The sequence below is a fragment of the Scyliorhinus canicula genome, chromosome 7, assembly GCF_902713615.1.
Source record: "Scyliorhinus canicula chromosome 7, sScyCan1.1, whole genome shotgun sequence".
In the NCBI taxonomy this organism is placed as follows: Eukaryota; Metazoa; Chordata; class Chondrichthyes; order Carcharhiniformes; family Scyliorhinidae; genus Scyliorhinus; species Scyliorhinus canicula.
In genome coordinates this window covers 116,524,956-116,552,463 of record NC_052152.1, presented here as the reverse complement: position 1 = coordinate 116,552,463, position 27,508 = coordinate 116,524,956, and the positions used below count along the sequence as shown (strand labels likewise).

Sequence of the window (27,508 nt, the reverse complement as noted above, 5' to 3'; positions counted from 1 at the left end):
TGCCTTTCGCAGGCAGAAAATCCTTGCTCGACTGGAGGCGTGTACTCGTGAGGCGTATGCCACGGGGCCTAAACAATCGTGTCTTTCTTGGAGGAGCACGGCCGAAAGGGTTCGGTCGGTTATTGCAACTTCAGTTGCGTATGGGGACAGTGGATCTGGAACCTGTAACGCGGGGGCTGTACTGAGGGCGCTTTTTAATGCATCCACGGCATCTGTGTGCTGTGGAAGCCATTCCCATGGTGCTGCTTCTTTAGGAGTTCGGAGAGGGGCGCTGCCTTTGTGGCAAAACCGTCGATGTGATTCCTAAAGTAGCCAACCAGTCCTAGAAATGACCGGAGGGCTGTGACATTATGGGGCAAGGGTAACTTGACAATGGAGTCTGTGCATTTCTGCTCGATCTCACGTTTGCCATGGGTGATGACTGTTCCTAAATAAACTACTTTTTCTTGTGGAATTTGTGCCTTTTTGGGGTTCACTTTACATCCAATTTGTTGAAGGAGTCCTAATAATTCACTGAGAAGCGAAATGTGCTCTTTCTTAGTGTCGGTCTGTAGAAGCAAGTCATCTACATACTGGACAAGGCAATCGTGTCAGGAAAATTTGGCTAATCCATTCGCCAGCTGTCGGTGGAAAATGGAGGGGGAGTTGTGGAAGCCTTGTGATAGGCACATCCACGTGTATTGCTGTCCTTGGAAGGTGAACGCAAATTTATATTGGCACGCTTTATCCAATGTAATGGACCAAAAGCCATTGCTAATGTCCAAAACTGAAAAAACTTTGACTGTAGTCCCTGTTTTATTATTATCTCGGGTCTCGTGGCTACGATGGGGGCTGCTGCTATGGTTACATTGTTCAGTGCTCGATAATTGATGTTCAGTCGCCATGATCCATTGGGTTTCCTGAGGGGCCAAATTGGGGCATTGTTCATTGAGGCTACTGAACGGAGTACGCCTTGTTCAAGCAAACTCTGGATAACCTTTGCGATTTCTCCCTCTGCTTCTTGGGGAAAACCGTACTGCTTTTGGGGTTTGAGATCGGGACAGTTGTGCTTGTGCTGGGTAAAAGCTGCTTTGTGTCGCTGCACAACATCCCTAACCTCTCTGTCCTGACTAATGGCTCGAGGGTCGAACCAGAAGTCTCCAACTGCGCTAATTCTGTGTGCGTAGTCTCCAACTGTGAGCGTGGCGGGGGCTCGTGCTGCCTTTTCCATTCTCCACACACATTTGTTTACGGGGTCGAACGATAGATTGTGGGAGCTCATAAAATCTATACCTAAAATGTGCTCAGCTGTCTGGGGTAGATCGACTGGAACTGGCCCAGCGACAGCAAAGGAATGGCGCTAGATTTCCAAGTCAGGCTGGTGAGTGACTTGGAGGGGAACAGAACCTCCAGGTGGTGGGGTTCCCAGATATCTGCTACTTTTGTCCTTCTAGAAAGTAGTGGTCCGTGGATTTGGAAGATGTTATCTAAGGAACCTTGGTGAATTACTGCAATGCATCTTGTAGATGGTACACACGGCTACCACTGTTCGTTGGTGGAGGGTTTGAATGTTTGTGAAAGGAGGAGCAACCAAGCGGGCTGCTTTGTCCTGGATGGTGTTGAGTTTCTTGAGTGTTGTTGGAGCTGCACTCATCCAGGCAAGTGGAGAATATTCCATTACACTTCTGACTTGTGCCTTTTAGATGGTTGACAGGCTTTGGGGATTCAGGAGGTGAGTTAGTGAGTTAAGTACCATAGGATTCCTCGCCACTGTATTAATGTGGATAGTTCAGTTCAGTTTCTGATCAATGGTAATCCCCAGGATGTTGATTGTGAAGGATTCAGTGATGGTAGTGCCATTGAATGTCAATGGGCAATGGTTAGATCCACTCTTCTAGGAGATGGTCATTACCTGGCACTTGTGTGGCGCGAATGTAACTTGCCACCTGTCAGCCCAAGCCTGGCTATTGTCCAGGTCTTGCTGCAATGGACTGCTTCATTATCTGAGGAGTGAATGGTGCTGAACATTGTGCAGCCATCTGCGAATATGCCCACTTTTGATCTTATGATGGAAGGCAGGTCATTGATGAAACAGCTGAAGATGGTTGGGCCTAGGACACTCCCCTGAGGAACTCCTGCAGTGATGTCCTGGAACTGAGATGATTGACCTCCAACCACCACAACAATCTTCCTTTGTGCCAGGTATGACTCCAACAAGCAGAGAGTTTTCCCCCTGATTCCCATTGACTCCAGTTTAACTAGGGTTCCTTGATACCATACGCGTTAAATCCTGCCTTGAGGTCATCGGCAGTAACTCTCACCCCCACCTCTGGCATTCTGCACTTTTGTTCATGTTTGAACGAAGGCTGGAATGATGTCAGGAGCAGAGTGACCCTGACAGAACCCAAACTGAGCATCCGTGAGCAGCTTATTGCTGAGTAAGTGCCATTTGATAGCACTGCTGATGACTCCTCCCATCACTTTGCTGATGATGGAGAGTAGACTGATAGGGCGGTATTTGGCTGGGTTGGATTTGTCCTGTTTCTTGTGTACAGGACACACCTAGGCAATATTCCATGTTGCTGGGTAGATGCCGGTGTTGCAGCTGCACTGGAACAGCTTGGCTAGGGGTGTGGCAGGTTCTGGAGTACAGGTCTTCAGTACTATTGTTGGAATATTGTCAGGGCCCATAGCCTGTATCCAGTGCATTCAGCCATTTCTTGATATCACATGGGGTGAATCAGATTGGCTGAAGACTGACATCTGTGATGCTGAGGACCTCTGGAGGAGACAGAGGTGGATCAACCACTCGGCACTTCTGGCTGAAGATTGTTGCGAATGCCTGAGCCTTGTTTTTTGCACATATGTGCTGGGCTCCTCCATCATTGAGGATGGGGATATTTGCGGTGCCTCCTCCTCCAGTGAGTTGTTTAATTGTCCACCATCATTCACGGCTGGATGTGGCAGAGCTTAGATCTGAAGCGTTGGTGTGGAATCGCTTAGCTCTGTCTAATACTGTTTATGCTGTTTGGCACACAAGTAGTGTGTTGTAGCTTCACCAGGTTGACACCTCATTTTTCGGTATACCTGGTGCTACTCCTGGCATGGTCTCCTGCACTCTTCATTGAACCAGGGTTGACTCCCTGGCTTGCTGGTAATGGTAGAGTGGGGGATATGCTGGATTTCTCAGCTAGCACATTGAAGGAAGGGAGCCCGTTGACTGCTCTAAAAGCAATTGGAGCACAGGATGGACTATATTACGGTATACACAGCTGCAGATTCAAAGATCTTGGAAGGTTAGGGTTCATTCCATTAAGAACTATGATATGTGAAGTATCGGTAGAAGTGACCACCGACTAGTCCTTGTGAGGACAAAGCCCTGTCTTCACACTGAGGATACCCTCCATTATGTTGTGTGGCACTACCACTATGCTAAATAATACCAGGCCAAGTTTTAAAAAAAAATCAAAGACAACGATAACCCTGACTCCCCCCCCCCCCCTAATGTTCAATCACAACCAATTCATGGAAGTGCATAATAAACAGTCCCCATGAATTGTGAAACACTTCCTTCATTCCCGTCAGCTGAAATTTCACCTTCTCGAGAGTCAAAAAATTCAAGTAGGTCTCCCCGCCAAGCCGTGGCACAGGGTGGAGAAACTAACCTCAACCTAACAGGACCCGAGAACCGCACCTTTGGGGAGGCCCGACGCCGGAGTGGTTGGTGCCACTCCGCTACGCCGGGACCCCCGCACCGCCGGGTAGGGGAGAATTTTGCCCCAGGGCTCCTAGAAGCCATTTTCGGAGTGTCGGACCGGCTCGGGATGCGGGCGGGGGTGGAGGTTTTAGCTTTCGCCTTGCTGATTGACCGGAGGCGGGTCCTGTTAGGTTGAGGTTAGTTTCTCCACCCTGTGCCACGGCTTGGCGGGGGGACCTACTTGAATTTTGTGACTCTCGAGAAGGTGAAGTTTCAGCTGACGGGAATGAAGGAATTCTCCGCACCTTTAGGGGCCAAGCCCTCACATTGAGGGGCTAGGCCCGCGCCGGAGCAGTTGGCACCACACCGACTGGCAGCAAAACCGGCAACAACGGCCTTTGACGCCCGCCGCCGGGGCTGGCCGAAAGGCCTTCGCTGGTTTGCGCATGCGCCGGTGCGTCAGCTGCTGCTGACGTCACCATCGGCGCATGCGCGCTGGAGGATTCTCTTCCGCCTCCGCCATGGTGGAGGCTGTGGTGGTGGCAGAAGAAAAAGAGTGCCCCCACGGCACTGGCCCACCCACCGATCGGTGGGCCCCGATCGCGGGCCTGGCCACCATGGGGGCACCCCCCGGGGTCTGATCGCCCCGCGCCCCCCCCAGGACCCGCTCGCGCCGCCGATCCCGCCGGCACAGAGGTGGTTGAAACCACGGTGGCGGGAGAGGCCTCTCAGCGGCGGGACTTTGGCCCATCCAGGCCGGAGAATAACGGCAGCACAAAAACCCGTAGCCTCCTGCCGGCCCCCGCCATTCTCCGTGGCGTGATTGGCGGCACGCTGACCTTTTGCGGGTGGGAGAATTCTGGACATGGCGGGGGCGGGATTTTGGCTGCCCCTGGCGATTCTCCGACCCTGCTGGGGGTCGGAGAATTTCGCCCTTGGTTCCAAGTTTGAGAGCACTACCTCCGAGATGACACTGAAAACCTCCCTCCAACAAACCCCTCACATTCCATGTAACTATCCAGACTGGGGTGTCTCACCACCCCCACCCCTCCTATCTGCCATCATCATAGCTCCGGGCCCTGCCACTGAACTTGGCCTGCTCCATCCCATTGTTACCATGGAACCCCTCCCCTTCCCAGAATCCCCCATCCCCTCGAAAATACCTCTCCCAGTATCGATCCCCTCCCCCAACTTTTCACACCTAGGCCCATCGAAACCTGTTCTACCAGACTTCAATGACCACAGCCCCTCCCGCCACCTCACTCCCGTTCACTAGCCAGCTTGAGCTAGCCAGTGTGGCGGTCCCCTTCAAACACACAAACCCAGGACAAACACACAAACCTCAAAAAACTATCATTGTAAAAACTCCCAACTCCTACCTTGTCCAAATAGGCAACTTCACCTCATTTAACACATATAACAATATGAAACAAAAAATAGAACTTTATAGAATCTTCCAACTCTCTGCCTTACCCTCAGTCCAAGATAATCCTGAGTCCCATTTCTCATGTCTGCCCCAGTCCTTCTGCCTTCTCCAATGCCTCCGCCCGCTTCCACGTCTCAAAATAAAAGTCTTTGGAGTTATAGGTCACCCTCAACTGAGCTGGATACACTGCGCCGAACCGCACACTGCTGTTATACAGTGCCGTCTTCACTCTGCCGAAAGCCGCCCACCTATTTGCCAACTCCACAGTTATGTCCTGGTATATACGTTGGAGCCGGCTCCAACCCGCGCATGCGCGGGTGATGTCATCACGCCATTGACGCGCGGTTCCGCATTTCTCCACCGCTGCCCGACAAGATGTGGCGGCTTGATCTTGTCGGGCGGCGGAGCGGAAATAGTGCGTCCCTTTTGGACGCAGGCCCAACGATCGGTGGGCACCGATCACGGGCCTGTCCCCTCCCAAGCACAACGGTGGTGCTCCAGCCCCAAACGGGCCTCTGAATGCCCCAAACGGGCATCCAGCGCCCCTTTTTATGACGGCAGCAAGCAGGTGTGTTTGCTGCCGTGAAAAAACGGGCGTAAAGGCCCGGCCATCGGCCGCGGAGAATCGCCGCTCACCGTAAAAAACGGCGAGTGGCGATTCGTGACGTGGGTCGGGCGAATGGGGGGGGAGAATAGTGGGAGGGCGCAAAAAATGTCGGGAGGCCCTCCCGCTATTCTCCCAACCGGCGTGGGCAGCGGAGAGTTGCGCCCCTGTTTTCCAGGTCCACTTTGGCTCGCAGACCCTTGTTGGCTTCCACCACCTTCTGCATCGCCTCACCAATCAAGGTGAGCTGATCGTTGAATTGCGAGAAGACCTCCTCCACTCCATTCAGTTTCTCACCCTGCTCCCACACCTCGACCAATGACTTCGACATCGCCTTCACCGGGTCAATTGCCTCCTCCACCAGTACCTTCAATGCCGCCATCATCCCTTTCCTCATCACCTCCATGTGCTTTGCAAACTGTTTTTCAAATTCCCAAACCATCACGTCGGTCAGCTTTTCTGACGTGAACAGTGCGGCTCAACCCAGCGACCCAGCCTCTGCCACCTTTCCAGTTGCCAGGCACACCCTTGCACTTAACGGTGAACCTTCACTTGTCCCCTTCTTCATGGCGGATTTCTTTTGGTTTTTGGGCCTCCCTCCTTATGTCTGCTGCACTTATTTCATGAAAAATTGCCCCTGGGACCAGGCATTAAATTTTTTTTAAAATCAAGTCTCCAGCAGGAGCCACCCAACGTACGATTTCTTCCTATATGCCGCCACCAGAAGCCCCTGCTAGGCAGATTTCCATCTGTTGCTGGCAGATTGCATCCTATCATACCTTGCTAAATTTATTTTACTACTATTACTAGGCAGATCCATGACACTTAGTCCTACCCATGTCATTGATACCCAGATGGACCGCAACAGCTATATCCTTCTTCTCCCACTCCTAAGATCCTCTCCAGCCCTGAGGCGATGTCTTTAACTCTGGAACTGGGCAGGCAACAAGGCCTTCGGGCATCACGCTTTCGGCTGCAGAAAACAATATCCATCTCCCCAACTACAACTATGTCGTCTTCCCCGCATTTGAATGGTTTCCCACACCACATTGCCATGGCCGGTTTGAAGAACCTCAAACCTGTTGGCCACTTGCAAAGGCTGAAGCTCCTCTACATCATATCTGCCTCACTCAAAGTCATATCCTCCTGTCCCTGACCCCTGACCAAGTCTGACCAATACTGCCTCCTGGAATAAAGTGTCCTTGTAACGTTCTCGCTCCCTGAGACATCACAATGTCTGAACCTCGGACTGCAGCTCATCACTTTGGAGCCAGAGTTCTTTGAGCTGAAGACACTTATTGTGGATGTGATTGCAGTGCATCACATTAGTTCTACCAGCACCCAAACACTACATCCGCAACACATCACCTGCCCTGGCATTTAATGTGTTTAATTTAACGAATTAAGTTTCACTCAACTTTTGCCAGTAATTTATCTAGTTAAGCTCTAAAATGGATGCAGTAGTTCTGTCTCCCCAGTTGTGGTTTAAAATATTGCTCCCATTTAGAGGGATAATGGGCTGGATTCTCCGTTTGGGAGACTAAGTGCTGGTGCCAGTGGAGCATGTGTGGTCTTTCACAACCAAAAAAATCAGTGTAAAACCCTCACGGATTCCAGGACCGGTGAGGGGCTGGCACCGGCGCTGACTGAAACTTCCGCCGAAAACAGCCGGAGAATGGCCAGGTCCCGGGCAGCACATGCGCACGGCTGACAACCTGCACCGGTCACGCCAGACAACATGGTGCCAGCCATGTGCGACCCCAACCCGCCAACCGTGACCCCACAGCCACCCCCCCCCCCCCCCCCCCCCCCCCCCCCCACCAGTCTCCCTAGCCATAGCAGAAGCCACCCCCGGCCAGCGGCACGGATCACAGCCAACTGTGGCGGCGCTGGACACAATCCGCACCCGGCATGCCGGATTCCAACATGGTTGGAACCACACGTGGCCCACGCCGTCAGGAATTCGGCCCATCAGGAGTGGAGCATCACGGGTGGGCCGGTCAATGACGCACTCATGCCGTTGAAACGGTACACGGCACGTGGCACAATGATGGCAGTTTGGAGGGAGCGGAGCATGGTGGACTGGCGTCAAACCGGCGCTGCCCCCGATTTCAGCGTGGAATTCCATTCTCCGCCTGACCGCTGGTCTCGATTTCGGCGTCGGGCTACGGAGAATCCTGCCCAATATCTTTTTTAAAAATCACTAATCACCTACCAGCTCATCTGATCAAGATTCATCATTCATCAGATTCTGGAGGCTGAAATAACTATGTCGAGCAGCATTTGCTTCTCCCTCTGCAACTTATACCTACATTCGTGCTCATACCTTATTGCACTTCGGTCTCCTCCCACTCTTGTTTCAGTGCATTAAAATCTCAGTTCCTTCCTGTCCCATTCCGATTGTCTTGACTCACATTGTATTGTCTTGACTTTTCTCTTTGGATTTCTAAATCTCCCCACATCTGAACCTTGCCCTGCTCTTTGTTTAAAGCCCCGTATGCAATCTCAGTTGAATGAATCATAGGGTGACGCTGTAGCACAGCGGTTAGCACTGCTGCTTCACAGCACCAGGGACCTGGGTTGAATTCTGACCGTGGGTCACTGTGTGGAGTTTGCATGTTCTCCCCATGCCTGAGTGGGTTTCCTCCGGGTGCTCCGGTTTCTTCCCACAATCTAAAGATGTGCAGGTTAGGTGAATTGGCCATGCTAAATTGCCCCTTAGTGTCCAATGGTTAGGTGGGATAATGGGGCTAGGGGGATAAAGTGGATGCTCTTTCATAGACTCGATGGGCTGAATATCTCATTCTGCACCGTATGAGCCTGATCTAAGCCTTGTTTAAGTGGAGTCCAGCTCTTGTCCTCTTTCCCAAGTAGTGGTGCCAGTGACCAATGAATGGAAACCTGACACCACTTGTTGAGCCGCAGCATTTAAATCTCTAATCTGCTTGACCATAAGCCGATTGGCACGTGGCTCAGCTAGCAATCCAGAGAATATTACCTTTGAGGTTCTGTGATTTAATTTGCATCCTAACTCCTTTGAACTCTCTCATCATTCTTCATTCTACCGATGTAAGTGGTTGCTACGTGGACCTGTATCACCCCCACTCCAGGTCTGTCTTGGGGAGATGTCCTTATCTTTGCGGCAAGCAGGCAACACAACCTTTGGAGCTCCCAGTCATGGCTGCAGAGAACAGTATCTATCTCCCTGACTATAATGTCCCCTATTATTACCGTATTCCTTCTCATCCCATCACTTGAAATGCATCCTGCACCATGGTGCTCATCCAACCTGTCGCCCTTGTTCTCATTCAGAAAGGTACAGATGCCTCCTACTTGTTGGTCAAAGTTAAGGGCTGAGGTTCCGCCATCACAATGCACTGGATCCCCATACTGCCTGACTCGCAGTCACGTCCTCCTGTTTCTGACCAGTGACCACCTCTAAAATTGTGCCTAACCTGGGGGATGTGGCTGCCCCCTGGAAGACATATCGCAGTAACTCTCCTCCCTCCCCAATGCCCTGGAATGTCTTCAATTCGTACTCCAGCTCAGCAACTCAGAGCCCATGTTGCTCAAGCAACTAACGGATGCGGATATGGTTGGCTGGGACTGCAACGCATTTCACAATTTCTTATGTGCTGTAATAAACGATTGAGGTTTTTTTGTTTTATATCTTTCTTGTCTATCTTCAAAAATCTTGCAATTGCATATGCTTCCTGTTTGATGTCAATTCCTTTGAGACATCTTGTTGTGCTTTCCGCCACCCTGTCTCACTCGGGTAGCTCCTCTGGTAAATTTGATTCTGTGCGATCTCGTTTGAGATAGGAGTAACTAGTAATTGAGCTTTTATTACTCATTGATTCAAGAATATGTTTTCTATCTTTACAGGTATCATTCGTGGGCCAACAGGTATGTTATCTTATGTCGCTCAAACTGCAGGGATAAGCTACCGTGAGTAAAGGTGAAGATGAGTGATGATGGGGGTTGAGCTGCAAACTTAATGCTCCTGTCTGTGGCTGCCAATCCGGGTGTCTGTGATCGTGCTGGTCAGCGCCATCCCCCCTAATAAATCAATCTTTTTTTTATTAAAAAAAATTTTTTTTTAGTGTACCCAATTAATTTTTTCCAATTAAGGGGCAATTTAGTGTGGCCAATCCACCTACCCTGCACATCTTTGGGTTGTGGGGGCGAAACCCACGCAGACACGGGGAGAATGTGCAAACTCCACACGGACAGTGACCCAGTGATCGAACCTGGGACCTCGGCGCCGTGAGGCTGCAGGGCTAACCCACTTTGCCAAATAAATCATTAATAAGGACACGGGGAGTCCACACCGAGTAAGAATAAAGAACTTTGGTTTATTTACTGTTACGTTAAATATAACTCCCGGTAAATCCCTACGGACCTGTTCATGGTCGGTGCCTTACTGGCCAACCTTTTATACAGGGTTGAAGGGAGTTACCCCACCCTTCAGCGGGGGAGCTCATACTCCGCGGGAACCACAGGAAAGATAATCATTCCCACCTCCGTGTGGGATATGACACACTTATAGAACATAGAACATAGAACAGTACAGCACAGAACAGGCCCTTCGGCCCTCGATGTTGTGCCGAGCAATGATCACCCTACTTAAACCCACATACCCGTAACCCAACAATCCCCCCATTAACCTTACACTACGGGCAATTTAGCATGGCCAATCCACCTAACCCGCACATCTTTGGACTGTGGGAGGAAACCGGAGCACCCGGAGGAAACCCACGCACACACGGGGAGGACGTGCAGACTCCACACAGACAGTGACCCAGCCGGGAATCGAACCTGCGACCCTGGAGCTGTGAAGCATTGATGCTAACCACCATGCTACCGTGAGGCCCCTTGTTAGATATTTTGACAGGCTGCCGCTCGGCAATATCTTTGGAATACGCAGTATCACATGCCACCCTCTCCTTACCTCTGCAACCTCCCGCAGCCCCACAATCCTCCAAAATACCTGCAGTTTTCCAATATCAGATCACTTGTGCACTGGTTTGGTATTGGAGGGAGTACAACATAGGTTTACAACAATGATACCTGGACTTCAGGGGTTACGTTACAAGGAGAGATTATACAAATTAGGCCTGTTTTCTCTAGATTTAAGTAGTTTAAGGGGCGATCTGATTGAAGACTTAAAGGTCTGTTGGTAAAGACAGAGTAGATAAACTGTTTCCTCTGGTTGGAGATTCTAGAACGAGGGGGCATAGTTTAAAAATTAGAGCCAGACCATTTAGGGGAGAGTTAAGAGGCACTTCAACACACAATGGGTGATAGAGGTTTGGAATTCTCTTCCACAAACGGAAATTGATAGAAACATGGAAAATAAGAGCAGGAAGAGGCCCTTTGAGCCTGCTCCGCCATTTATTATGATCATGGCTGATCATCCAACGCAATAGCCTTATCCTGCCTTCCCCCCATATCCTTTGATTCCCTTTGCCCAAAGTGCTATATCTAACTACTTCTTGAAAACGTGCAATGTTTGCGCCCCAGTTCTCCCTGTGATAACGATTTCCAAAAGCCAAACCCCTCTCTGGGTGAAGAAATGTCTCCTCATCTCTGTCCTAAATGGTCTACTCTGTATCCTCAGACTGTGACCCCTGGTTCTGGACATCCCAACCATCGGGGACATCCTTCCTGCATCTACCCTGTCTAATTCTGTGAGAATTTTATAGGTTTCTATGAGATCCTCCCTCCCTGAGAAGGGAGTCATTGTCAATCTGGCTGTATGAGACCCCTTGGGGATGAGCGACCATAACATGATAGAATCATTTTATCAAGATGGAGAGTGAAGTAGTTGATTCGGAGACTAGGGTGCTGAATCTTAATAAAGGGGTGATGAAGATATGAGACGCGAGTTGGCTTTGCTAGATTGGGGAGAGTTACTTAAGGGGATGACAGTGGATAGACAATGGCAAACATTCAAGTAACACATGGGGGAACGACACCAAATGTTCATTCCTGTCTGGCACAAAAGCAAAGGGGGTAAGAGGGCCAATCCATGGCTTACAAAGGAAATTGGAAATGGTATCCGATACAAGGAAGAAGCATACAGATTGGCCAAGAAAAATAATAGGTCTGAGGATTGGGTGCAGTTTAGATTTCAGCAAAGAAGGACAAAGGGATTGATTAAGAAGGGGAAAGTACAGTACGAAAGGAAGCCTGCAGGGAACATAAAGACTGACGCTAAGAGTTTCTACAGATATGTGAAGAGAAAGACATTGGTGAAGAGAAATGTAGGCCCCCACAGACAGAAACAGGGGAATGCAGAATAAGGGACAAAGAAATGGCTGAGCAATAGAATACATACTTTGGCTCTGTCTTCACAAAAGAGGACACAAATCAGATTCCAGAAATGTTGGAGAATGAAAGGTTTAGTGAGAGGGAAGAACTGAGGGAGATCGTCATTAGTACAGAAATGGTGCTGGGAAAACTGATGGGATTGATGGTGGATAAATCCCCCGGGCCTGAGAATCTGCATCCCAGAGTGCTTAAGGAGGTGGCTGTGGAAATAATGGATGCATTGGTGGTCATCTTCCAGGATTCTATAGACTCTGGAACTGTCCCTGCAGATTGGAGGGTAGCTCACGCCACTCCGATATTCAAATAGGGAGGAAGAGAGAAAGCAGGGAATTATAGACCAGTAAGCCTAACATGGGCAGTGGGAAAAATGCTTGAATCCATTATCAAGGACTTTATAGCGGAACATTTAGAAAGCAGTGGCAAGATCAGTCAGAGTCAGCATGGATTTATGAAGGGAAAGTCATGCTTGACAAATCTGTTGGAATTCTTTGAAGATGTAACCAGTACAGTTGACAAGGGAGAGCCAGTCGATGTGGTATATTTGGGCTTTCAGAAGGCGTTTGACAAAGTCCCGCATGAGAGATCATTGAGCAAAATTAAAGCGCATGGGATTGGAGGAAATGTATTGAGATGGATAGAAAACTGGTTGGCAGAGAGAAAACAAAGAGTAGGGATTAATGGGTCCTTTTCAAATGGACAGGCAGTAACTATTGGGGTACCACAGGGATTGGTGCTGGGACCCCAGCTATTCACAATATATATTAATGATTTGAATGAGGGAACAAAATTTAACATCTCAAAGTTCGCAGATGATACCAAGTTAGGTGGGAGGGTGAATTGTGATGAGGATGCAGGGATCCTACAGCATGGTCTGGACAAGTTGGGCGAGTGGGCAAATCAATGGCAGAGGCAGTATAATTTGGAGAAGTGTGGGGTTAAGCAAAAACAGGAAGGCAGGTTACTACCTGAATGGTTGTAAATTGGGAGAGGGGAGTGTGCAGCAGGACCTGGGTGTCCTTGTGCAGCATTCGCTGAAGGCAAGCATGCAGGTGCAGCAGGCAGTAAAGCAGACTAATGGTTTGTTGGCCTTCATTGCGAGAGGTTTCGAGTATAGCAGCAGGGATGTGTTGTTGCAATTGTACAGGGCCTTGGTGAGACCACACCTGGAGTATTGTGTGCAGTTTTGGTCTCCTTCTCTGAGGAAGGATATTGTTGCCCTTGAGGGAGTGCAGCGACGTTTTACCAGACTGATTCCAGGGATGGCGGGATTCTCATATGCGGAGAGATTGACTAGGTTGGGATTGTTCTCGCTGGAGTTCAGAAGAATGAGGGGGGATCTCATAGAGACTTATAAAATTCTAACAGGACTAGACTGGGTGGATCCAGGGAAGATGTTACCAATGATGGGTGTGTCCAGAACCAGGAATGAGGGAAGAGTTTATGGGAAGAGATGGGAGAAGCTGGGATCATTCCCCTTAAAGCAGAGAAGGTTAAAGGGAAATTTAATAGAAGCATTCAAAGTTACTAGAAGTTTTGACAAAGCATATAGGGAAAATGGGGGTGGAATAGCTCAGCTGGCTGGACAGCTGTTCCATGATGCCGAGTGCGCCAACAGCGCAGCTTCAATTCCCGTACTGGCTGGGGGAGAGAGAGAGAGAGCCAGCCAGAGAGGGTTGAGGGACGGAATTCCAGAGATTCAGGCCCAAGTAGACAAAGGCACAACCGTCAGTGTTGGAGCAAAGGAAACCTGGGATTGCAAGTGATCAGAATTGGAGAAGTGCAGATATCTGGCAAGGCCAAGGATGGATATGAAGAAAAGGATGAGAATTTCAAAGTCAAGGTATCGCTGGACCCGAGGCTTATGCAGGTCGGTGGTTCCAGTGGCGATGGGTGAATGGGACTTTGTGTGGGATGGGGAGCAGAGTTTTGGGTGAGAAGGAAGATGTGCCTTTATTTACCTTGTTGGGACTTAACACGCCACAAAGTGCTTTGCCCAATTAAGTTCTTTTAAAAGTGTGATCACTGGTGTGATGTAGAAAACACAACAGCCATTGTGCACAGCAAGCTCCGACACACAGCAATTAGATCACGACCTCTCGTTTCATTTTAGTGCTGTTGTGGGATAAACTTTGGCCAGGACAACTCCGCTGCCCTTCTTTGAAACTGTGCCATGAGATCTTCTACATCTGAGAGGGTAGATAGGACTCCCACCTCTCGTACCTCATCCAAAAGATGGCTCCTCCACTGCATCCTGGGGAAACGGTGGCGTAATGATATTGTCACTGGATTACTATTCCAGAGACCGAAGTTAATGCTCTGGGGACCCTGGTTCAAATCTCACCACTGCAGATGGTGAAATTTGAATTGAATATGAATCTGGATGAAGTCCAATGATGACCAGGAAACTATTGCTGATTGTTGCTAAAACCCATATGCTTCACTAATGTCCTTTAGGGAAGGAAATCTGCCTACCTTACCTGGTCTGACCTTCATGTGACTCCAGATCCACAACAATGTGGCCTCACGGTAGCATGGTGGTTAGCATCAATGCTTCACAGCTCCAGGGTCCCAGGTTCGATTCCCGGCTGGGTCACTGTCTGTGTGGAGTCTGCACGTCCTCCCCGTGTGTGCGTGGGTTTCCTCCGGGTGCTCCGGTTTCCTCCCACAGTCCAAAGATGTGCGGGTTAGGTGGATTGGCCATGCTAAATTGCCCGTAGTGTAAGGTTAATGGGGGGATTGTTGGGTTACGGGTATACCGGTTACGTGGGTTAAGTAGGGTAATCATTGCTCGGCACAACATCGAGGGCCGAAGGGCCTGTTCTGTGCTGTACTGTTCTATGTTCTAATGTGGTTGACTCTTAAAATTCCCCCTGAAGAGCAATTAGGGATGGACAATAAATGCTGGCCTAACCAGTGATGCCCACATTCCATAAAAAAATAAAAGAGAAGTGCAGCACTCCTTCAATACTGCACCGAAGTGTGAGCCTGGATTTTGTGCTCAAGTGTCTGAAGTGGGATTTGTGCCCACCATCTTGTGACTTAAAGGCAAGGTTGTTATCTAGTGAGCCACTGATGAGCTCAACTTTACAGAGGGTGCAAGATGGAAGGTTGGTTGGGAAAGACTTGGAATAGTTGTGGTTTCTAGAATGAGTGAAGTACCATAGGAAGAGTCACGCTTCTTCTTCTGTTATGCAAAGCATAATCCTCCGCCATTTTCGCCAACTCCAGCGGGATGCCACCACCAAACACATCTTCCCTTCACTCCCTCTGTCAGCATTCCGCAGAGACCGTTCCCTCCGAGACAATCTAGTCCACTCCTCCACCATACACAACACTTCTCCCATCACCCCGTGACACCTTCCAATGCAATCGCAGAAGGTGTAACACCTGCCCCTTTACCTTTTCGATGCTTAATATCCCAGGCCCTAAACACTCATTCCAGGTTATGCAGCGTTTCACTTGTACCTTTCTCAATCTGGTCTATTGCATTCGCTGCTCCCAATGTGGTCTCCTCTATATCGGAGAGACCAAACGCAGACTGGGTGATCACTTTGCTGAGCACGTTTGATCTGTGCGCATTCAGGATCCTGACCTTCCCCTTGCTTGCCTTTTCACACAAGACCCTGATCCCATGCCCACATGTCTGTCCTTGACCTGCTGCATTGTTCCAGTGAAGCTCTACACAAACTGGAGGAACAACATCTCATTTTCCGGTTAGGCACGCTCTAGCCTTCCGGTCTCAACATCAAATTCAACAACTTCAGATGATGAGTTCTACGGCACCTCAACCCCTTTATTTTCATCCCATTTCATTTTAACTGTCTTTTACCATTTCTTCTTTCTTGACTTTCTTTATATATATTTCCCCACCCCTATCTGTTTAGCTCACAGGGCTAAATCGCTGGCTTTGAAAGCAGACCAAGGCAAGCCAGCAGCACGGTTCAATTCCCATAACAGCCTCCCCGAACAGGCGCCGGAATGTGGCGACTAGGGGCTTTTCACAGTAACTTCATTTGAAGCCTACCCGTGACAATAAGCGATTTTCATTTCATCCCACCTCTCCTCACCTTTTCTCCACTTTGCTTCCCCTTCCTCTCCTCCCACATCTACATCTGTCGCAGTTTACACTCTGATGTTAGTTTCTCCACTGTTTGGCCTTTCGCACCTTTTGTTCTCTCTGGGGACTGCCGTTAGCACTCTTTTTTTCTTGATTTCTGTGGCTATTAGAACTCTGTTCCCTTGGTTTCTGTGGCTATGACTCATCTTTCATTCTCTCACCCCACAGTATAAATATTTCCCACTTTCTAAGTCTTTTAGCTTTGACAAAGGGTCATCTGGACTCAAAATATTAGTTTTTTTCTCTCCCTACATATGCTGCCAGGCATGCTGAGATTTTCCAGCATTTTCTCTTTGGTTTCAGATTCCAGCATCCGCAGCAATTTGTTTTTATTCTGTTATCGCATGCCTGCTTTGGCAAGGAACTTATTATCCAGATGTTCTGATGCTGCCGGGGACCTCAATAAATGGAACCCATTGATGATAAGTCTCTCATGTAGAACAACCAATGTGTGGGAGAATGATATTGATGTTACCCTTCTCTAGAGGGAGCCCTGGCAGTGAAGTTGTGATGATAGCTTGCTTAAAGAGCATGTTCCTATTTTTCCATTTGCTTTGCAGAGCATCACTTGTAGACGGAATAACATTAGTGTGAATAAGTCTGTAACCTGTGTAAATTTGTATCTCTGTAGAGCAAAAACTACAAAAACAAGCAAATGTTGTGTGTCAACGGCTTGGGCACCTGGTTATTCCCATCGCCATGAGGTTATTCTCCAATGAAATGATTTCACAGTACGAGCTAGACATTGTGCAGGGGGAGACTACACTTTACTGTCAAGCCCAGCGATTGATTAATATCTGCCTGCAGAAAGGAGAACGTTCCTGCCAGAAACTCTATGAGGCTCTCCATGAAGAAGACACAATCCTGGCGGAAGACATCAATGGTGAGGGTATGTTGCATTGTTTAGCTAAATACGAGTTGACCTGGGGTCACAGATGGAGAGTATCAATATCAAGTTAAGATGCTGCAGGAAAGAAGTCACAGTGAATATTCGGTCATTAAAGATTTTGATTGTGCACCATTTTTCTGTATCCTCTCTAAAGCCTTCACATCCTTCCTAAAGAACAGTGTGCCGAGTTGGATACAATACTCCAATTAAGGTTGAACCAGTTGTTTTATTTTTCTATAACTTTCTTTTATTAAGGAGAAATTTAGTGTTGCCAATCCACCTACCCTGCACATCTTTGGGGTTGTGGGGGTGAGACCCATGCTGACATGTGCAACCTCCACAGGGACAGTGACCCGGAATCGAATCTGGGTCCTCGGCGCCGCGAGGCAGCAGTGCTAACCACTGCACCACCGTGCCACCCAAACCAGTTGCTTTATAAAGGTTCAACATAACTTCCTTGCTTTTATACTCTATGCCTCTATTTATAAAGCTTAGAATCCCATAGAATTTGAGATGCTTCTTCAATCTACCCTGAAACCTTTAATGAATTGTGGACATGTGTCTTCACCTGCACTCACCTTTAGAATTGTACCTTTATTTTATATTGTGTCTCCTCATTCTTCTGACCAAAACACATCACTTCACACTTCTCTGCATTAAATTTCATCGGCCATGTATCCGCCCATTTCAGCTGCCTTTTCATGTTCTCTTCTTTTCTATCACATCGCCTGCTTTTGCTTTATCTATCTAGTTGTGGCCAAAGAATCACCCATCAATTACTTCTCTTTTCACTCCAAACCATTATCTCTGGTATCTCCAAATTTTCCATCCCTGATCCCCTCCTATTTCTCTACTTAACTTAGCCAATTATTTTTTCCAATTAAGGGGCAATTTAGCGTGGCCAATCCACCTACTCTGCACATTTTTGGGTTGTGGGGGCGAAACCCACGCAGACACGGGAAGAACGTGCAAACTCCACACGGACAGTGACCCAGAGCCGGGATCGAACCTGGGACCTCAGCACCGTGAGGCGGTTGTGCTAACCACTAGGCCACCGTGCTGCCCAATTTCTCTACTTAACTGCCAAAAGAGCAAAAGACATAGGAGCAGAAGTAGGCCATTCAGCCCATTGAGTCTGCTCCTCCATTCAATGAGCTCGTGACTGATCTGATGTGATAATCCTCAACTACACTTTCCTGCCTTATCCCCTTAATCCTTAATTCCCTGACTGATTAAAAATCTGACCATCTCAGCATTGAACATCTTTAATGGCCCAGACTATACAGACTGTAAAGAATTTCACAGATTCACTACCCTCTGAGAGAATAAATTCCTCCTCATGTCTGTCTAAATGGAGCTTTTGTCCCTCTGGTCCACGACTCTCCCACAAGAGGAAACAATCTCTCAGCAGCTACCTTGTCAAGCCCCCTGAGAATCCTATATGTCTCAATGAGGCCGCCTCTCATTCTTCTAAACTCTGATGAGTACATACTCCAAAGTGCCTCAACTACATAATTTGAAAACACATATCAGTTTTCACATGTACACTGATAACACCGAGCACTTCCCCACCCCCGACTCTATTAATCCAACCACTGACTCTAAATTATCAGACTACTTGTCCAACATCCATGGATGAGCAGAAGTTTCATCCAATTAAAGATTGGGAAGATGTGAGCCATTTTATCTTCGGACCATCATAAACTCCATTCCTTCACCAAAGACATTATCTGTTTCCTGAGCAACTGCCTGAGGCTGAACCCGCCTTGTCTCCAATCTTGGTGATATATCTGACTCCCAAACTAAACTACAAGTCACATACCTGCACCATCACTAAGACCCTGGGGGGAGTTTTCCAGCCCTTACTGCCAGCGGGACCAGAGGGTCCCGCTGAAGATAATCCTAACACTGTTGAGGAATGTAAATCGCGATCGACTTTGGTGGGCAAGGTGGCTAGTCAATTCCCCCCCCCCCCCCCCCCCCCCCCCCCCCCCAACCATTTCCACCTCAACAACATTTGTCCAACTCCGCGCTTGCCTCAGCTCATCTGCTGCTAAAACTATTATCCATGCCTCTGTAACCTCCTAGAGTTGACTATTCCAATGCACTCCTGAGAAGCCTCCCACATTCTAGCCTCTGCAAATTTGAGGTCATCCAAAACTCTGCTGTCTAAGTGCTTCCTCGCAGCATCTGCCTGTACTTACTGACCTACATTGGCTAAGCAACCCCACAATTTTTAAAACTCCTTGTTTCTGATCCCTCCAAGGACTCACCCCTCCCTCTCTCTATAATTTCTGCCGACCTTTGCGCCCCTGAGATACCTTTACTCTAATTCTGGCCTCTTGAGCATTCCTTTCTTTTATTTGCTCCACCCATTCCCTTTTCTTAATTGCTCCATCGCTCCCAAAACCTTACGTTCTGGAATTCCCTTGCTAAATCTCTCCACCTCACTTTTCTTTCTTAAGATGCTCCTTAAAACCTACCTCTTTCGACCAAGTGTTTGGCCATTCGCGCTAATATCACCTTGTATGGCTCGGTCTCAGTTGACCTAATGTTACTCTTGTAAAGTGTTTTTCGATGTTTTATTACTTCAAAGGCATTATATAATTGTAAGTTGTCACTGAGCATTCAGCCTATCCCTGAGATGGTTGATGTCTGTGAACATTCAGCTTACCCCTGAGGTGATTATTGTCTTTGATCATTTGGCCTATCCCTGCAGTGATTGTTGTCTCTGAACAGTCTCACGATCCCCGAGGTGGGCGATGTTGTTGAACAGCCAGCCTATCCCAGAGGTGGGTGATGTCATTAAGCACATCATCATGTGGAGTCAGCATCTTTGGACCCAATCCCAATCTTGAAAGTTTGTGAATAATTTTGCCTCTCTCTCTTTACAGCAGTTCTCAATGAGAGGGAGCCAACATTTCCAATCCAGCTACAGCAAGGTAGGAGAGCTAGTTCTACATAAAACACTTGACAACAGTAGGGTTAGTTATTTACAGAATGTATATCAAATTATTCGCCCAATGCTGCAATGTTGGTAGCAAGTTGCAGACCACAGTGATGGTCCTTGTCCCACTGTTTGTCCCATAGTGAGTGAGTATTGATGTGATTAATAGATTATGATGATTCTGCTGTCATGTTTGCATACCTTTCACTGATCTCCATTCTTGTAATACTATACAATACTGGAGACCAACAGAAGGGAGTGGTATAACTTACAAACTATATTGTTTATCTCCCCCGTTGTATTTGTGTTGAACGCAATCCTTCAAACGTCCAGCCAGGAAAATATTACAGTTGAGAAGTTCCTGAGTTTCCCTTATTACGTGTAAGCTGCATTCAGTATTCTTCAGACTGCTATTGGAGGAGCTAAAATTCAGGTTAACCTACTCAACCTCAAAATTGATCAATCCAACGCCAGTCCATGATGCATGCTCCCATTGAACTCTAGCAAATGGATGGAGAGAGAGGAACCATCTTTGAGGGGTGGAAAATGATCCTGAACAGGTCGGAAAGTTGGTGGGAGAGAGTGAGTGTCCCTGAATGAGTTGGGGGGGGGGGGGGGGGGGGGGTTGGGGTTGGGGGGGGGGGGGGGGAGTGCCCTTGAGAATGGGACTGCTAGAAGACTGAGAGTGTGTCCCAGAGAGGGGAAGAAAGAGGAAGAAAGGTGGACAACAGAGGGGAGAGAGATGTAATATCTCCTGGCTGCGTTGATTGTAATATTCCTAAATCCCTAGATTTTGAAAAGCTCCCGGCAGATTGGAAAACTGCAAATATCTCAATTCACAAAAGGAGGGAGGACAAAAGCAGAAAACAATAGGCCAATTAACCTACTTTCTGTCATTGGGAAAATGCTAGAATCCATTGGGAAGAAAGTAATAGCAGGAGATTTAGAAAATCATAATCGGGCAAAGTCAACATGGTTTTGTGAAAGGGAAATAGTGTTTGGTGAATTTATCGTTCTGAGGATGTGACAAGTAAGGTGGATAAAGGAGAACCAGGGATGTAGTGTTATTGGTTTTCCAGAAGATATTCAATAAAGTGCTGCTTAATAGGATAATGCACAAGATGGGAGTTCCTGGTGTTGGGGGTAATATACCTGTATTACCATAGGTAGATGATTGGCTAACTGGTAGGAAGCAGAGAGTCGGGATAATTGGGTCAGTTTTACTCCTGCACCTACCTCTTATGTTCTTATGAAAGAGGGAGTTTCCTAAGGCAGATGGTGAGGAAAAGAAAGGGAGCTGGAACAGGGAAGAGAACATGTCCCATGGAGTATAAAGTGTCCTAAGATGGATGGCCAGCCCAGGGAAAGGAAATGTCCCTGAGGGGAACAAGGAAGTATCCCGTGTAGTTTGGTATCGAAAAGGGGGTGGGAGTGTAGTGAGGAGGGTGTGTGCGGAGGGGAATGATGGGATGTCCCTAAGGATTGGGGTGGGAGTGGAGTGTAATGGAAAGAGTGAGGGGCAGAGTATTTCCTAGTTGGGGGGGGGGGAAGAGTACACCAAGAAGAGAGGAGTGAGGGATTGGATTGAATTGACGTCAGGAGAGGGTATTCCTCATTGATCTAGACTCCCCTACCAGAGGAATTCAGTTCTGAATTAACCCTGCTGAATCCTTTCAGCATACACCAATTAAATCAACCTCAAGCACCTAACTCAATATCTGTCACCAACTTGTGTACACATGGCCTGGCAACCAGGGATTGCCACAGCTTTTTAGGAAATGGCAAATAAAATAACTAAGAGTAACTAAGATATATATCATGGGCCACAATATGTAGACCAGCTCTTCAATGAGAAGTTCACCCTGTAATTCCACGTCCAATTCAACTGCCCAGCACGTATGTAGAATTTCAAAGAAAACATTCCCTGTGAGCAAAGTTTTCCTGCAAGGAGGGTAGGTGTATGATAAAGGTGTATAGTCCTTTGTGTTGTAATTGCTCCGGTGTACTGTGTGTTTGTGTAGCTATCGACTCTCACTTCTTCCCTTGCAGATACAGAATATCCTCCTTTGCTATCATCTCTTGTTCCTACTCCACAAGAGGAAACACAGCCAGTATCGTTCTGTGAGTAAAGACGTTTTATAATGATTGCCTGGGTCATAATTATGTGCCGCGGGCATACTTTCTCCCAGTCTCTTCAATGTGCATCATTGATGGGGAAAAGTTACGAATGGTAACTGAGGCCGCCCTTCACCCTCTGGCAACCCAAACGCAGCACCTAACATTTTTATGAGGGAGGGACTTCCGGACTCGGGCCTCTTCTGCTAAGCTCCGGGCCTAGCTCTCCCTTCTCTGGGAAGCTGCAGATGTCTCCACTCATGTGTGATTTTGGTCTGTAAAACCCAGCGTGTGCAGATTAGAGCTGGTAGGAGCAGGTCTGAACTTTATGGGACTATTTGGATAGCCAGTATTCCTTTTTGAAGAGGTATGGGACCTGTTTGGATATGATCCTGCGGCACCTATGGGGAAGGTACAGTGCCCTTTTAAATTCTAACGGCAGGCATGAAAGTGAGTAAAAAGCTCCTAAACACATTGGAACTGTGAAGCTCATTGGAACCGTCAAAAACTACTGTGAAAAATGTCAAGTTGAATTGTCAAAGGGAGATGCCAAGGTGTTACGGCTCTGCAAACTCTTCCCTTTTAACTATTTAAAAGTCAATAGGCTTGAGTGTCAAAAAAGGATCGTCTTCTATTTCTCTCGATGACACAAGCTTCAGGAGTACCAGTACTGGATTTTGGCTGGTTCATTATTGCAGTAGGGTTCCTATTATTCGCGCTTTGATCCACAGCTCCAAATGACTATAGAATCATAGAATCCCTACAGTGTGGAAGGAGGCCATTCAGCTCATTGAGTCTGCACTGACACACCGAGAGAGTGTGCTCTGGGTGGTATGGTAGCTGTGGGTAGCACTGTTGCTTCACAGCAGCAGGGTCCCGGGTTCAATTCCCGGCTTGGGTCACTGTCTGTGCAGAGTCTGCACGTTCTCCCCGTGTCTGGTGGGTTTCCTCCGGGTGCTCCAGTTTTTTTCCACAAGTCCCAAAAGACATGTTGGTTAGGTGAATTGGATGTTCTGAATTCTCTCTCTCTGTACTCGAACAGGCGCCGGAATGTGGCGACTAGGGGCTTTTCACAGTAACTTCATTGCAGTGTTAATGTAAGACTACTTGTGACAATAAAGATTATTTTTTTAAAAGAGCACCCTACCTAGGCCCACTTCCCTGCCCTATTCCTCTAACCCAGCCTGACCTGTACATCTTTGGACTGTGATAGGAAACCGGAGCACCCGGAGGAAACCCACACAGACTCAGGGAGAACGTGCAAACTCCACACAGTCACCCAATGCCGGAATTGAACCCAGGTCCCTTGCGCTGTAAGGCAGTTGATCACTGTGCCCTATGGATTCTTTGAAGAGGGACTCTGGTCGGTTTTCAGGTAGCATTTGAAGAGAGTTGCAACACAGAAGGAAGGATTTAGGGAGAGAATTCCAGAGAGTACGATCATGGAATAAAGGCTCATCCACTGATGGGGAAGATAGGAATATCTAGCATAGGAAGAACTACAATGGTAGAATGGCCAAGGAAGATCCTGTTCACCTGCTCAGAACAATGGAAAAAATCCCAGGACTCCACTCAAAGAAGAACATTCCCAGGGAACATTCCTTCCTCCACCAACAGCATCCAGGTTGACTACTCATTGATTTGTTCAGTGATTGTCATGGATGCTCAAAAATTGCCTGCACTTGAGAAGGTAATTAATTGGGAAGTCCTGAAACTATGCTGAAGGCAGATATTTTGTTTCCTCTGCATTCCAAGTTCCACACATCAGCAGGAAGACTGGTTTGGGACAATAGGCTTGTATTAAGGTTACTATTTAGGTGAACTGCTGAACCTTTCCAACTGCTCAGTGTGGTCGTCCTGTGTGAGTTGTCCAGTCTGCACTCTGCTGAGTTTCCAATGATTCACATTCAGGACTGAAATTTTGAAGGGTGACATGATATTTTTTGGTAGAAGAACATGGAGAGACAATAATAATAATAATAATCGCTTATTGTCACAAGTAGGCTTCAAAGAAGTTACTGTGAAAAACCCCTAGTCACCACAATATAGGGGCACAGTTCTTCAGGGGGTGCAGGAACAGAGGGACATGGGTGTAATATGTACATAGATCATTGAAGGTGGAAGAACCGGTGGAGAGGGCAGTAAATATAGTATATAGTATCCTGGATTTTATTAATAGGGTAACAAAAACAGAGACTGCTTGAAAAATTCAGGACTGGCAGCTTCTGTGGAGACAAAACAGAGTTAGTGTTTCGAGTCCATTAGACTCTTCTTCAGAGTTAAAGAGAGGGTGAAATGTGATTAATTATATACTGTTTAAGAGGGTCTGGAGCAGAGTAGAAGGTCAGTGGTTACTGAAAGCTTATTAATAGGGGCGCAAGAGCAAGGAAAAAAGCAGGAAAATAGCACCAAGTCACAATGCTCATTTGGTGCAGGAATGATGGGCTGAATGGTCTCCTGTATCGTAACAGTTCTGTGATTTTGGTAAACACTCATTTTCTTTGGTGCAATGTATAGATTTGTGTCAAATATCATCAGTGATGTGAGAAATAACCACTGACAGTGTCAACCCAGCTCTCTCTGAAATTTATTTTTCATTTATTATCTTTCAGTGTTGCAAGATTTGAAGCTGGAGTGTGGATTTGACAAAGAAATTCAGCTGCAGCAAAAAGAGAAAGGTCAGTATGTGGCAGGTCTCACAAATTGCCATATGGCAGTGTATTAAAATGGGCAACTGTACAGCTCCTTCCACGCCTATTGATTGGGACTGCCTCAGTGTCTTTAATGCTTTAGGGGTCAGCACCCAGGACGCAGGCCATTGCACTTCAGAGAGGCAGAAGAAAGTGTTGAGAACACCCTTGCTTTCCAGGGAGAAAGAAGCATCACTGAGTCAGATAGTTACAGTGGAATTTGCCTTGCTTCAGCAAAACTCATATACCACTTGAGTTATGATGTCTGGGGAACAATGTGTGCTTGTCCTATTTGCTTGAGCAGGGTGAAGGCTGATGAGGAATGATTGAGAGCCACTGCATCAGGCTCAAGTGTGGTCTGTCAGGATCTTCCAGATTGCAGAAGTGAATTTAGTGTGCAGATTAGTTGCCCGCTTAAGGGCATTCATTAATATCTAGTTGCTTGGCTATATTTTATAAGAAAAGGCACTTGCTAAAAGCATGATGGGATACTTGGCTATATTTTTCTCTGCTTCTCTAAAAACTCGTGGAAGGTCGAATAATGTAAACAAATGCTGCAGCTGCACTTTTTTTCTGCTGATAGTCTGCTTTAAAATTGTTTTAGCCAGAGACGGAGAACATACCAGATAACTTTTGAAGAACTTTCCCAAGGTTTTGTTTTGTGTAAACATGGCCTGCAGAAGCCTGGTCGGGATTCTCTGAGCCCAGGCCGGGCTGGAGAATTGCTGCGACCGGCGCGAATCACGCCACAACGCCCGACACTGGGATGCGATTCTCCGGAGAGCGGAGAATCAGCACCATTGGCGCAGCGCCGGATGGACTCATCGTGGTCCTGTATCATGTCACTGAGCAAATCAAAATGCTTGAAGGCTGTTAACCAGAATTCTGAAATTCCTATTGGCTCTTCCATCTCTTCATCTGGTTTATCTTCCTCCACCTTGACTTAGCTTCTATCCCATTGGATAAAACGGGTCACCCCCGGTGATTCTCCGCCTGGGATGGGCCAAGCGGCCTTACCAAAGACCAGAATCCTGCCGACACCGTTCTAACCTGGTCTTACCTGGCGGGACCTCAGCATGGAAGGATCGGGGGCGGCCTGTGGGGGGGGCCTCCGCTGTGGCCTGGCCTGCGATTGGGCCCACCGATCGGCAGGCCGGCCTCTCGGGCTGGGGGCCTCCTTTGTTCCCTGCTAGCCCCTGTAGCCCTACGCCATGTTGCACGGAGAAGGGAGACACCGCGCATGCGCAGAAATCGCGCCGGTCCCACTACGCATTCGCAGATCCCGCGGCGCTCAGTTGACGCCGAGATCAGCAGCTGGAGCGGTGAGGGTTGCTCCAGTGCCGTGCTGGCCCCCTGTAAGGGCCTGAATTGCTGATCCTGAGGCCATGTTGACGCCGTCGGGAAACGCAACAACGTTTACAACAGCGTCAACACTTAGCCTCAGGATCAGAGAATCCTGCCCCCTGTTTTTATCCTTGAGATTGTTTATTTCATGTTACAAATATATGCTCTTAATATTGTACGGTAGTGTTTTGGGGTGGCCTTCTGATCATTTCAACCCCTCCACGATTCGTGTCCAAATAAATTACCTGAAACGAAGCTCGAAGCATTTGACTATCTTATTTCCATGACACAGGTGGTCATAGAGTGATAGGTCTTTACAGCACAGAAAGAGGTCCTTTATTCCATCATGTCTGCACCAATCATCAAGCACCCATTTATTCTAATCCCAACATTTGGTCTGTAGCCATTCTGCGAGCTGGGCCAAAATGCAAATCACTGAAGCTGGTATTCAACGAGAAAGATATAGAACATACAGTGCAGAAGGAGGTTATTCGGCCCATCGAGTCTGCACCGACCCACTTAAGCCCTCACTTCCATCCTATCCCCATAACCAATAACCCCCCCTAACCTTTTTGGTCACTAAGGGCAATTTATCATGGCCAACCCACCTAACCTGCACGATTTGGACTGTGGGAGGAAACCGGAGCACCCGGAGGAAACCCACGCAGACACAGGGAGAACGTGCAGACTCTGCATAGGCAGTGACCCAGCGTGGAATCGAACCCGAGACCCTGGCGCTGTGAAGCCACAGTGCTAGCCACTTGTGCCGCCCGGACATTTGGCTTCAGGTAAAGTCCAAGTATTGTGGATTTGCCATTGCAAATATTCAAAGGATGAGTAACTGAAAACGAAGAACAAAGCTGAACGTGGGGTCCACCATGAGACTGAAATTCTCCAGCCTGGAACCAGACGTCACCTCACTGGTGTCACCCATTCATCCCATTAATTCAAATGAAATTTTGGCAGTGATGAGCAAAACTACGTGGGATAAGACCTGCAGGTTGTCTGTGAGGTCTTATGCCCCGTTGAAGTGGACCGTGGTCAAAATACTTTGAGAACCAGTGGCTTAGCGACTGATTCCATTTTTTAAACATTGGTCTTGGAGCAATGTTGAAATCCATGACATCTAATAAGGTAACAGAGTTCACACAGAGCCAAGCTAACATCCTCTTTCAATTATTTAGCTTCAGATCTGCACTAAAGATGACCGTGACTCTGTCAAATGCTATGTTGGCCTTCATAATGAGAGGATTTGAGTACAGGAAAAGGGATGTTTCCCTGGATTTGTATAGGGTGTTGGTGAGGCTACACCTGGAGTTTTCTGTGCAGTTTTGATATCCTTATCTGAGGAAGGTGATTCTTGCTAC

General features: G+C 47.8%; 1 protein-coding gene across 3 annotated transcripts in view; it reads left to right on the top strand.

Moving 5' to 3' along the window:
• LOC119969304 overlaps positions 1-27,508 on the top strand; it is a 66,164-nt gene that overhangs the window by 14,705 nt on the left and 23,951 nt on the right. For 2 of the 3 annotated variants that reach the window (XM_038802754.1, XM_038802755.1), the window contains 5 exons: positions 9,592-9,612; positions 16,788-17,045; positions 19,940-19,987; positions 22,042-22,113; positions 24,720-24,785. In XM_038802754.1, coding sequence (XP_038658682.1) covers positions 9,592-9,612; positions 16,788-17,045; positions 19,940-19,987; positions 22,042-22,113; positions 24,720-24,785 — 465 coding nt within the window. The remainder of the gene's footprint in view (positions 1-9,591; positions 9,613-16,787; positions 17,046-19,939; positions 19,988-22,041; positions 22,114-24,719; positions 24,786-27,508) is intronic. The other variant, XM_038802756.1, reaches the window with a different exon arrangement.